Here is a 12,700-nt window from a genome sequence, read left to right as displayed (position 1 = left end):
TGATGTATTGGATGAAATTGCTGTTTCAGGTAAACCATAGGATCTTTGTTAGGAGCAGACTCCTAATTAGCTTTTTTAGTAGTAAAAAATGTTTTGTATATATGAAGGATTGGGAGAGGTAAAAGCATCTTAAGTTTCATGAAACCATGGTGGATATCAGTGGGAAAACTGGAAACCAACTGCAAGGAGCTTATCAGTCCAAATTTGTTTTACACCCTTATTCATATACAATGGGATGATACAGGCAGAGTGTCTTTACTTTGTGTTGATAGTTGCTAGGCAGAAAAAATTAATGCTTTTGTCTATTTTTGTTTTTGTATTTAATGTAAATTAATTTTTTTTCTATTTTATATTACAGTCTTGGTCCCTTAGTGAGTAAAGTGAAAGAATACCAAGTAGAGACGATTGTAGATACCCTCTGCACTAACATGCTTTCTGATAAGGAACAACTTCGAGATATTTCAAGTATTGGCCTTAAAACAGTAATTGGAGAACTTCCTCCAGCTTCCAGTGGTAAGCAAGAGCACTTTTTTCTTCCTAGTTCCTTTTTACCTGGAGCTGTTCTTCCTTTTGTTTGTTTTTTCCTCCTGGCCAGGGAAGGGGAGTAATGTCTATCAGAGGATTTTTGTAAGGATCTCTTTGAACAAGTAAGAGGAAAAATGTCCAGAGTCTTATTTTTGCTTAAAATCAATTTTCACTTTTAAATGAATATTATTTTGACTGAATTTAAGTATTTTGTAGGAATAGCAAGATTTTTTATTGTTGTATTTACCATGACTACAGAACAGAGTTAATGCTAACCTGTGCATTAAGGGAAAATGTAACCAAAACTTTGAGTTATTTCTGATTAGCTCTCTATTTTCAATATTAATATTGCTTTGTATCAGAATTTGTGATGTGTGAAACATAATACTGTTTTAAGACAGTTGTGAAATAGTACAGTTTACTAGTATCGTACAGTTTACTAGTATCTTTATTAAGGCTGACTCTGTAGCTGCTTTGGTAATTTAAAAAATTTAAAATGACAATTAATGAATTTGTTAATTAATTAGACTTTGGCCTCTGACACAAATATTTAGGTAATGCAAATTTTAGAATTGATCTTGACTACCAAGCTGTTGGCTAAAATCAGCAGGCTGAAGTTGTTGATGGTCTTATCTACAGGTTAAGTAAAATTATTATCTACTTCATGGAGAGATGTAGACTGGTAATAGTGTAGTCTAAGTATGTAGTTTTTACTCATTTACTTAATAAATATTTAATCTTTGCTGTGCTAGCCATCATGCTAGATTGGTTTGCATTATTTCAGTAAGTCTAAACATCACCCATATGGGTCATAATATTCCTAGTTTATTGACGAGGGAACTGAAACACAGAGAGAGATGAGGTTAATGCACCCAAAGTTGTGATTACCTATTTGGGTGAAGGTTCAAATCCTCCATTATCTTTTAATCGAAAGATGATGCTTTTTCAGCTGTTTCTTATCAGTGTGACTTTACTCTTATTATTTCTGTAAAATATTTCTTTTATTAGTTATATTGATGTTTTCCTCATTTCTTTTCATTGAAACATGTTTGTTTTTAGCTGATTTCTGGTTCTAACGAATTCTGTTAACCGTTTAGATTAATTTCTTGTACTTTTTTTCTCCCACCTGCCAGTAATAAGACAAATCTGCTTCAAAATAGAATAACCTTGATTTATGAGTTCTCTGGAACAGCATTTCTAGTTCATCATAATGAAGTTTTGGAGTCTTTGGATTGGAATAGGAAGGATCTTACAGGTTTACAGCTCTCTCTCTTTTTTAAGAGATCATGTTGTTAGAGCTCAGAATATATTTGGTTTTTAATTTACTGAAATTTTAAAAAGTCTAGGTTGCTAGTAAAGAGTATTCAAATAGAAGAAAATTTATTTCTGTTCTCCAGTCTAGAGATGCAAACACTACAGCTCCTATTGGCTCCATCGTCGGCAGTTATGTCAGTATATAGAATACTTGTCCAGTAGAGTCTGTTGAATTGTTACTGTTTTGCCTGTGTCATATACTCCTTCTGCAGTTATTATCTCTTATTTCTGCTTATGTCTAATAAATTACTTGGCTAAAAACAACCCGTTTTGAAATACTTACTTTTCTGACATGGATCTCTTAAGTCCGTCTCAATTATAATCATTTAAAGTTGTTGACTATCTAGTAAGCACCATGAATATGAGGTAGAGTCATTATACTTGCCTTGAAATTATTCTTGGTTTATTATTCATGCAGGCTCTGCATTAGCTGCTAATGTATGTAAAAAGATTACTGGACGTCTTACCAGTGCAATAGCAAAGCAGGAAGATGTTTCTGTTCAGCTAGAAGCCTTGGATATTATGGCTGATATGTTGAGCAGGTAAACATGCCTATTATTTGTATTATTTGTAATACAAAAACTATGTACATTTATTAAAAACACCTTTTGATAAATATAATTTGGTCTGAAATTGTCCATGTTTAAATTGTGGCGGTTCATAAATATGTGGGAGAGAAGAAATAAGCTAATTATATTTACCACATCATATTGTATAGCAGGCATTTTTTGTAGTTTTGAAAAGTAATAAAATTTGTGATTTGAATATGTCAGCATAGTTTTTATGTTCTACATAAAACATAAAACTTTTTATGTTTTAGATCTTGATAACAGGGATTTCTCTGTTAAATAAGAGATGTGCTGGTAGGAGTAGCAAATTTTCCAGTTAAAATAATGGCATAAATTTCAGCAACCATGATGATATTGTATGTTTGGGGAGGATGGAGCTTGGCTTTATAATTTGTTCCTTGTTTGCTTTCTTCTGGAAGTCCTCTGTTTGCTTTTCCTTTCTCTCTGAAAGATAGGAAGATATAATCAATTCCAAGGGGGAAAATACCTTAAAAGACCTATCAGTTATAGTGTATCCCTAATTCTCAAAATCATTACGTCTTCATTGTTGTGCCTTCACTTGTGCCCGAGTCACTGCAGCTTGGAAATAGTTAAGTGTCTTTCTATGGTACATATTTCCAGTAGAAGGTGAACGCTACCCTCCTGGTACACATAAGAACTATATTTTACTATAGGAGAGAAGAACAAAAGTGGAACTAAATACTGAGACTCTTGGTATGTTTCGGGATTTAAAATATGAGAAGTTTGTTATGGAAAGAATGACATTTGAATTTAGTTTTGAAGAATGGGTAGGGCACAGGTGTATACATGCTCAGGTTTAGAATATATCAGCATAAGTCATTTTGGAGTTGGGAAACATTGTATTCTCGTTTTCCAGAATACATAGAATGAATAGAAAAGTAGTAGGAAATCATTTTCATAGGTTGTGGTCATGTTGAAGAAGGTGAGGAATTTATACTGAAGAAGGTGAGGAATTTATACTTAATTTCGTATACTTAATTTCCTAGGTAGTAAATACTCAGACTTTTTGTTTTATGTGTTACTGGATCAGTTGGCAGGGTCCTGGCACATAGGTGTTTAACTACTATTGACTGCCTAAACTGCACATGTGAAATGATTTGGAAGAGGGTTGGACCAGTAGGATCAATGCAACTTAGTACATAGATACGTTGAGGAAAGACCATAGGAAGAGGGTGTAGTCAAGAGGTTCTGAGATTTGAGATGTTGATTATAAACCCCCAGAATAGCTTTAGAGAAAAAGCTATTAATAGGGAAAACACTTTACAGATCTTGGAAAAGTGACAAGATTGTTGATTTTTTTGTGAATTCTCAAGCTTGTTGGTTGGATATCTTATAGAAGGGGGTATGGTTCTAGATTCTGGAAGTGAATTTTGGGATACAGATTTCAAAACTGCATTTACTTATTAACTCAACTTCCCAGTTGGGTTGGTAGAGAAAGTATTGTTTTAATCTAATTCTGAATTTGGATTAGCGTCATCTAAGTTTTTACTCTTTGAATACATTGAGGTCAGAGGCTGGACATTTCAGTAGTGCTCAGACCTCTTGAATTTATTTATGGTTTTCTTTCTTTTTTATTTTATTTTAAGGCAAGGAGGACTTCTTGTTAATTTCCATCCTTCAATTCTGACCTGTCTGCTTCCCCAGTTGACCAGCCCTAGACTTGCAGTGAGGAAAAGAACCATTATTGCTCTTGGCCATCTGGTTATGAGCTGTGGAAATATAGTTTTTGTAGATCTTATTGAACATCTGTTGTCAGAATTGTCCAAAAATGATTCAATGTCAACAACGAGAACCTATATACAATGTATTGCTGCAATTAGTAGACAAGCTGGTCATAGAATAGGTAAGAAATGTTTAAATACTTCAAAATTTTCTTCAATTTAAAAAAAAAATGTTTTTAAGAATGAATATGCTTTTCTTAGGTGAATACCTTGAGAAGATAATTCCTTTGGTGGTAAAATTTTGTAATGTAGATGATGATGAATTAAGAGAGTACTGCATTCAAGCCTTTGAGTCATTTGTGAGAAGGTAAGTTTTTAGGATTTCTCTATATTCAAGTAAAATTTTCCCTTGAGAATAATTAAGATCTAGAGTAGGTGGGTGAGGAGAAATGGGTTATTTTACTGGCAGCCAGGATGAGTTTTGGTTTCAGATGTTTGATTAGAATAAATTCTTATTAAACAGTAATTGATAACCAGTGCATTATTTGAAGTAGATGTGATCTTATATTTCAAAATATGGTCCTTATATTTGATATGTTTCCTTTTTATTGTTAGTACTTCAAAGAATTTGGAAAAGTATTTATGGTTGTCTTTTGGTTTAATTTAATAATGTAGTCTTAAAGAGCAGCAGGGTAAAAATTACCGGTCCAAAAATGCGTAGTGAATTTTTTATCTTTCCAACATTTTTTGAAGTTTGTCACATCCATTTTGCTAGGGTAGTGAGTCTTCATTTGGAAACGTTGGTTCTAATACTAAAATCTTCAGTTATGTGCTAGAAAACCATACTCGCTGAGGAGCAGATTTTTTTGCCTTTGGCTAGAATTGACAGTTTGGGATATAGCATAGTGTCTTGAGACTTCACTGGTTGTTATCTGCAGTAATCCCTTGCCCCACTCATGGTTTTTTAAGAAGTAGCTTATGGGGGCGCCTGGGAGGCTCAGTGGGTTAAGCCTCTGCCTTCAGCTCAGGTCATGATCTCAGGGTCCTGAGATCAAGCCCCGCATTGGGCTCTCTGCTGAGCAGGGAGCCTGCTTCTCCCCCCATCTCTGCCAGCCTCTCCGCCTACTTGTGATCTCTCTCTCTCTGTGTCAAATAAATAAAATCTTAAAAAAAAAAGTAGCTTATGGTTATACCAAATTTTTAAAGTCAAAAATTGTGGGATTTGTTTCTGTTGTTTTAATTGAGAAACATAAATTATTCTTTTATTGTGGGGCATGTCTATATTCTGTCTCTCAGCATATAGCTGGGAGACCAAGCCTAGAAGTATATGCACTGGCATTTTCACAAACAGTCGTAGCTGCTGAAGAGCATATTCACTTGGGCTTAGTCTTCTAGTCTTATGTTGAGAAGATAGAGCATATACAGATTTTTCTCTATACTCACCACATTAACATTAACCATTATATATATCAGTTACTTGTAAGAATCATCCTGATTTCAGAGATATTAGAGTGGGAAAAGTTCATCTTAAAATTAAGTGTAATTTGAAAAGTAAATATTTTAAAATACTCAAAGTCATTGGTATTGAAAGACTGGGAACCACTTTCCTATGCTGTGTTGTAAGGAAGAAAAAAATCTGGTAATAGAAGGTGTCAGATAGTGAATCAAGGAGAAGAGTACAGTTATTCAAGGCAGCTTTTATTTTTTTCTTCAGATGTCCTAAGGAAGTATATCCTCATGTTTCTACCATTATAAATATTTGTCTTAAATATCTTACCTATGATCCAAATTATAATTATGATGATGAAGATGAAGATGAAAATGCCATGGATGCAGATGGTGGTGACGATGACGACCAAGGTAGTTCAAATTAAATAGAAGGAATTTGTTAAATTTTCATTTAAGACCCAGTGTTATAGATGGAGATGATCCTTACTTAGTGAAAGGGAAAATGACCTCAGTATTCAACAAGAGCAGATTGATTAAATAAATTATGGGGCATCCATGTACTTAACTGCTGTGCAGTATTTTCAGAATCTAGAAGAATATTAAAGCAGTTACTAATACGTTGAGTGAAAAGGTGGGTAATGGAAGTTATGTTCCAGTTTTATTTTTTTTTTAAATACACAGAAAAAAACCTTACTAGTACATTTATAATTGCTAGCCAAGAGAATTTTGTTCTTTATTCATATTTTCTACAAGGGGTATTTGTGAAGAGGAAAATGAATGTTATTTTAAAACTGTATTGTAGATACACATATTCAGCAGTTATGGTTGGTTTTATATGTTACTTTCTTGAAAACTCCTAAATGTTATTTGAGGCTCCATTTAACTTTCATGAATCATCTAAACATTTCTGAGGCTCCAGAGATTGATGTCATTGTGCTATGATTTGTAGTATTTACTCTGGAAAGGAATAGCACTTTCAAGGACATACGGGTTGCTCATGTTTAGTTGTTTCTACTAGGATTAAAAGAATCATAGTGGAGATGATTAAATGGGTAAGTGATGAGGTATGTGAGTTGGTGGATTTCCTGATAATTTTTCATATTTTTAAATTTGATTCTTTGAATAAATTTATATTCCTCCAAAGTCAATAATTTATCTTTTAAAAACAGAAACAGCTATAAAAAAAATCCCTCCTAACCCGGTATTACACTCTGGTGGCTACTGCCCAGTTTCTCTTAAAACAGGACTCAAAAGAATGCTCTTCAGTTCCTTTTTGTCCTTCTCTCATGAATCCAGTCTTTAAGTGATGGACAGGATCACCAGTGACCTTAGATGTTTGCCTATTTCTCATACCAGCAGCATTTCATTTAATTTCCAGGATACCACACTCTCCTGATACTAGTCCTATTTTTGTAATTATGTTAGTCCTGTTTTTGTGATTACTCTTTCTCAGTCCCTGTGCTGGTTGCTCTTCATAACCTGATCACCAAACTTTGGAGTGTTCCAGGGCTTGGACTTCTCTGTGATACTCTAATATTCTTGTTAATCTCCACTAGTGTGTTTAATATCAGTATACTGAAAACTGAAATTTTTCTTTATTCCAGATCTTTCCTGTGAATTTCAAGTTTGTATATACATCTGCTTAATTGATTTACTGGTTAGGTGTCTAAAATAATCTCTCCACATCCCCCTCCTCCCCCCAATCTGCCTAACCTGTTTATTTAGCCTTTTTCTATCTCAGAATGGTACCCTTGTTTTAGTTTCTTATGCTAAAAGCTTTGGGGTTACACGTGATTACTTTCACACCCTCTTCAGTCTCCCATCTCAGGGCTTTCCCCTTACTTATTTTCTTCCTTCTCAACATTTTTATTTTCTTTCTTACAACTAATTGCTTTTGACATATTGTAATTGTTTTCTACCCACTAGAATGTAAATTTCTTGAAGTCAGAGACTTTCAGCCCCTTTATTGACTACTTAATTCCAGTTCTTAGGATAGTGCTTGACACACAGAAGACACTCAGTAAATGTGCTGTATTGCTGAAGGGATTGTAATAGAGAGTATCCTTTGAAACACCATTAGGCAGTATAGGTTTCCTGTTTTTGATTGTTGGTTTTTCGTGTGCCAAGTACTTTTGTTGAATAACTAACCAAGTCCTTCAGCTGTCTTATCTGTTTGCATGGATTATACCTAATAACTACCTTTCTGCCATACTGTTATTGTAACATAAAAGCAACATAATTTCAGTAATTGGGTATTTAATGTTTTAATAACCCTTTTTTCAACAAAGTATATTTCTGCAAAATAATTCCCATAGTTGGGTTGCTGTGGGAAAAACTTCATTTATTAATTTGCTTTTAAATAGTCCATTTTGATACAGTACCTTCTAATTGTTATTCACATATGTATTGGTGAATTAGTCAAAGGCCTTGGGTTTAGTTAGTATTTTGTTATGTAATCCTAGGGTTTTCTAAGGCATAGCTGGCTACATTTAACTGTCACTAAGCTCATTGGAATATAAGCCAATGCAAAGGCAACATCTTTTTCCCCCAGTGAGGAATCAGCATTTCAGGGCTATTGTTTGATTAATTTTAGACTGTCCTGAGAACAGCTGGTGTTTTTACCATCCTTCTGACTTTGTTACCCAATTGATTCAGCCTTAGAGTGTTAGAAGGAAATAATTTTCAGAGATTTCACACAACATGAAAGTTAATGAAGTATACATAAGTGAAATGGAGTTGATAGCATTGAAACATTGTTTTAAGGTTTAACAGGAATTTGGAGAAGATGGTGTTCAGTTTTTACATAGTGCTTTGTTCTTAGCAGAATTTTCTTGTTGCAGAAGTATAGTTTCTTTAAACTACCTTAAAAGAATATGTTGAAACGTTGGAAATACACATATTTTTTCCTAATAGCCCATCATCAAATTTAGTGAAAAGCCTTAGAGCTACAAAGAAAGCGGATGTCAAGATTCCTTTTCTCCCCAGCATGTCCTGGGACTGGTAACCATGCTTTTTTTTTTTTTTTTTTAACACCTCATCTACAGTCATCAATCTTATATCCTGGTTTATTTATTAATTCTTTGATTGTTTGATTTTCCTATAGTGTCAGGTGAGTCCTTTGAGCTTCTTTTCATACTATTTTAAAGGCTGATTTTACAAATACTTATGTTGTAAAGAAGTTTCACATGTTAGAATCACCATAAAGATTGATAAGCTGCTCATTACGCACAATAAGTAAGAAGATGATTAACAAGTTTAAAACAGGATTCTTTAAGGTTGATTTATTTGTAAATTTGTATAATCTTGTTAAGTACTTGTTCTTTTAAAGCTTCTCTATTTAAAAAAAATAAAAATAAAACTTCTCTGTTGCTGTATGTCAGTGAAAAGTTATAAAACTTAGTAACAGCTTACTTTCTGTATTAAATGACAAACTTTTCTTCTAATTAATAGCCTGTTAACATTAAAACTTCTTTTAGGGAGCGATGATGAATATAGTGATGACGATGACATGAGTTGGAAAGTGAGACGTGCAGCTGCCAAGTGCTTGGATGCTGTAGTTAGCACAAGGCATGAAATGCTTCCAGAATTCTACAAGACTGTCTCTCCTGCACTGATATCCAGATTTAAGGAGCGTGAAGAGAATGTAAAGGCAGATGTTTTCCATGCATACCTTTCTCTTTTAAAGCAAACTCGTCCTGTTCAGAGTTGGCTCTGTGACCCTGATGCAATGGAGCAGGGAGAAACACCTTTAACAATGCTTCAGAGTCAGGTCAGTTTAAGTATGGTTGAAAATCATCCTTGTAAATACAAAATTAAATTTTTTTTAATATACGGAAATCTGAGTCCCAGAACATCTTCAGAAGAGTGAGCAGACTTCTGGGATATGTTTATGTAGTAGTTTATATACATTAATATTATGGTACTTATAGTTTATTCTGATTTGAGGTGTTCTTGATTTTACTAGATAATTTTACTGAATCTTAAAATTATTTTAATATTATCTTTGATGATATTAGAGTTATGGAGTCACACTACTTGTGACTGAGAAGTACTTGTAACAGAGAAATCTTAGAGTTATGGAGTCACACTACTTGTGTTCGTACCTCACTTTGCTCCTGATTCAGCTGTGTGATCCTGGACAAGTTAGTCCAGTTTATTAAACCTCATTTTCCTCATTTGTATTAAGTTTATTTACTTAGAATGCACTATCCATGGTAGTGAGAAATGACGTGGCCTATGTAAATGGTCTAGTGCCTAGTACATTGTAAGGACTTAATTTACTAATAACAACTGGTATAGATATTTTTTTACTTCAGGACCTCTTCTCTAAGATTCTAAAGATTAGAGCTGTATTCTACTTGCTGAGTATTTAATGCATGCTAGGCATTTTCCTATCTTATATCTAATCCCTACAGCAGCCCCATGGCATACATATTTGTTCATTTTTATAACATACAAAAACAGTTGTGAGACTGAGTATAAATTAACAAAAAAATCATGGTGAACCTAAAAGTGAACACTGAAGGTTAATTGCAGAAGGAAATGAGAAAAAGTGTATAGAAGTCAGATGAAAATGTGGGAAATTCTGCTGATGTAATGAATTAGGTGGTTTTCTTTTATCTCTAGCTCTCAGATCACTGTTCGATTTGGCATGTGTCTATATATATCCTCTTACCTGTAGGATTAGTAAATAATCTGTTTAGGTTTTACCAACTAAGAAAACATTACAAAGTTTAGAAGCAGATGTTTTTGAATCATAACCTTACTGCTTGGAGCTACATTTTGAAGTGAGGTCTGTTTCATTGTCAGAGCAAAGACAAAGACCCATTTAATGGTTTCTTTTCCATGATTTGTCCTCTTTCTTTTAATGCAGATATCTGTGTTATTTTTGTTCAAAAACCATTTATAATTTGTTCCTTAAAGTTTGGTTGAAAATTTATTATTTGGTTTGATTTCTAGTTTTGTGCATTTCATAATCAAGGAAGACTTTTCTTGCTCTGTAGAAAGCTAATGATAGCTTTTCTCTATTACGAGTATAAAACAAATAGTTCCAAGAGACCATATGTAATAGGTACAACAAAATTTGTATGAAACAGTCTTGTTAAATTCTTCCCTCTCTCCCCAACTCTGATAATTTGTGTTAAGTGTACTGAGGAAATACCACTAGCTGAAACCAACTAATGAGTGTGTAATAATTACAGGTTCCCAACATTGTTAAAGCTCTGCACAAACAGATGAAAGAAAAAAGTGTGAAGACCCGACAGTGTTGTTTTAACATGTTAACTGAACTGGTAAATGTATTACCTGGGGCCCTAACACAGCACATTCCTGTACTCGTACCAGGTATGAAAAGAATAAAAGAATAGTAAATCACTTTGGGGACTAATTAGAGATTTTCTTAAGTCTTCAATAAGTTTAAACGTTGTTTCCTTCAAAAGGTAATTTGTGACAACTTAATTTGCACATAGACCCATTTCAAATGCATAAAGTTAGAAATTTTCAAGTTAAAAATCTTACCTGTAATATTTATCGTAGATTGTGGAATTTCTACCACTTTAGAGATACAGTATGATGAAGTAGAAACTTTACTAATATTTTAGGGATTAGTTTTTAATTTTTCTTAAGACTACATAAAAATTATTTTTTTGTTGGCTTTTTAGGAATCATTTTCTCACTGAATGATAAATCAAGCTCATCAAATTTGAAGATTGATGCTTTGTCGTGTCTCTATGTAATCCTCTGTAACCACTCGCCTCAAGTCTTCCATCCTCATGTTCAGGCTTTGGTCCCTCCAGTCGTGGCTTGTGTCGGAGACCCATTTTACAAGATTACATCTGAAGCACTTCTTGTTACCCAACAACTTGTGAAAGTAATTCGTCCTTTAGATCAGCATTCCTCGTTTGATGCAACTCCTTATATCAAAGATCTATTTACCTGTACTATTAAGAGGTTAAAAGCAGCTGACATTGATCAGGAGGTCAAAGAAAGGGCTATTTCCTGTATGGGACAAATTATTTGCAACCTTGGAGACAATTTGGGTTCTGATTTACCTAATACACTTCAGATATTCTTGGAGAGACTAAAGAATGAAATTACCCGGTTAACTACAGTGAAGGCGTTGACACTGATTGCTGGGTCACCTTTGAAGATAGATTTGAGGCCTGTCCTGGGAGAAGGGGTTCCTATCCTTGCATCGTTTCTCAGGAAAAACCAGAGAGCTTTGAAACTGGGTACCCTTTCTGCCCTAGATATTCTAATTAAAAACTACAGTGACAGCTTGACAGCTGCCATGATTGATGCAGTTCTAGATGAGCTCCCACCTCTTATCAGTGAAAGTGATATGCATGTTTCACAGATGGCTATCAGTTTCCTTACCACACTGGCAAAAGTGTATCCCTCCTCCCTTTCAAAGATAAGTGGATCCATTCTCAATGAACTTATTGGACTTGTGAGATCACCTTTGCTACAGGGGGGGGCTCTTAGCGCCATGCTAGACTTTTTCCAAGCTCTGGTTGTCACTGGAACAAATAATCTAGGATACATGGATTTGTTGCGCATGCTAACTGGTCCAGTTTATTCACAGAGCACCGCTCTTACTCACAAGCAGTCTTACTATTCTATTGCCAAATGTGTAGCTGCCCTTACTCGAGCATGCCCTAAAGAAGGACCAGCCGTAGTAGGTCAATTTATTCAAGATGTCAAAAACTCAAGGTCTACAGATTCCATTCGTCTCTTAGCTCTGCTTTCTCTCGGAGAAGTTGGGCATCATATTGACTTAAGTGGGCAGCTGGAACTAAAATCTGTAATATTAGAAGCCTTCTCATCTCCTAGCGAAGAAGTTAAATCAGCCGCCTCCTATGCTTTAGGCAGCATTAGTGTGGGCAACCTTCCTGAGTATTTACCGTTTGTCTTACAAGAAATAACCAGTCAGCCCAAAAGGCAGTATCTTCTGCTTCATTCCTTGAAGGAAATTATTAGCTCTGCGTCAGTAGTGGGCCTTAAACCATATGTTGAAAACATCTGGGCCTTACTGCTAAAGCACTGTGAGTGTGCAGAAGAAGGAACCAGAAATGTTGTTGCTGAATGTCTAGGGAAACTCACTCTCATTGATCCAGAAACTCTCCTTCCACGGCTTAAGGGGTATTTGATATCAGGTGGGTA

General features: G+C 34.6%; 1 protein-coding gene across 1 annotated transcript in view; it reads left to right on the top strand.

The window, feature by feature from the left end:
* CAND1 (cullin associated and neddylation dissociated 1) overlaps positions 1–12,700 on the top strand; it is a 41,420-nt gene that overhangs the window by 20,818 nt on the left and 7,902 nt on the right. The window contains exons 3-10 of the mRNA XM_032347114.1: positions 359–513; positions 2,258–2,381; positions 4,016–4,272; positions 4,352–4,457; positions 5,805–5,950; positions 9,016–9,308; positions 10,741–10,882; positions 11,200–12,693. Coding sequence (XP_032203005.1) covers positions 359–513; positions 2,258–2,381; positions 4,016–4,272; positions 4,352–4,457; positions 5,805–5,950; positions 9,016–9,308; positions 10,741–10,882; positions 11,200–12,693 — 2,717 coding nt within the window. The remainder of the gene's footprint in view (positions 1–358; positions 514–2,257; positions 2,382–4,015; positions 4,273–4,351; positions 4,458–5,804; positions 5,951–9,015; positions 9,309–10,740; positions 10,883–11,199; positions 12,694–12,700) is intronic.

Source organism: Mustela erminea, chromosome 6 (assembly GCF_009829155.1).
Source record: "Mustela erminea isolate mMusErm1 chromosome 6, mMusErm1.Pri, whole genome shotgun sequence".
Classification (NCBI taxonomy): domain Eukaryota; kingdom Metazoa; phylum Chordata; class Mammalia; order Carnivora; family Mustelidae; genus Mustela; species Mustela erminea.
This window is presented reverse-complemented; position numbering and strand designations above follow the sequence as displayed.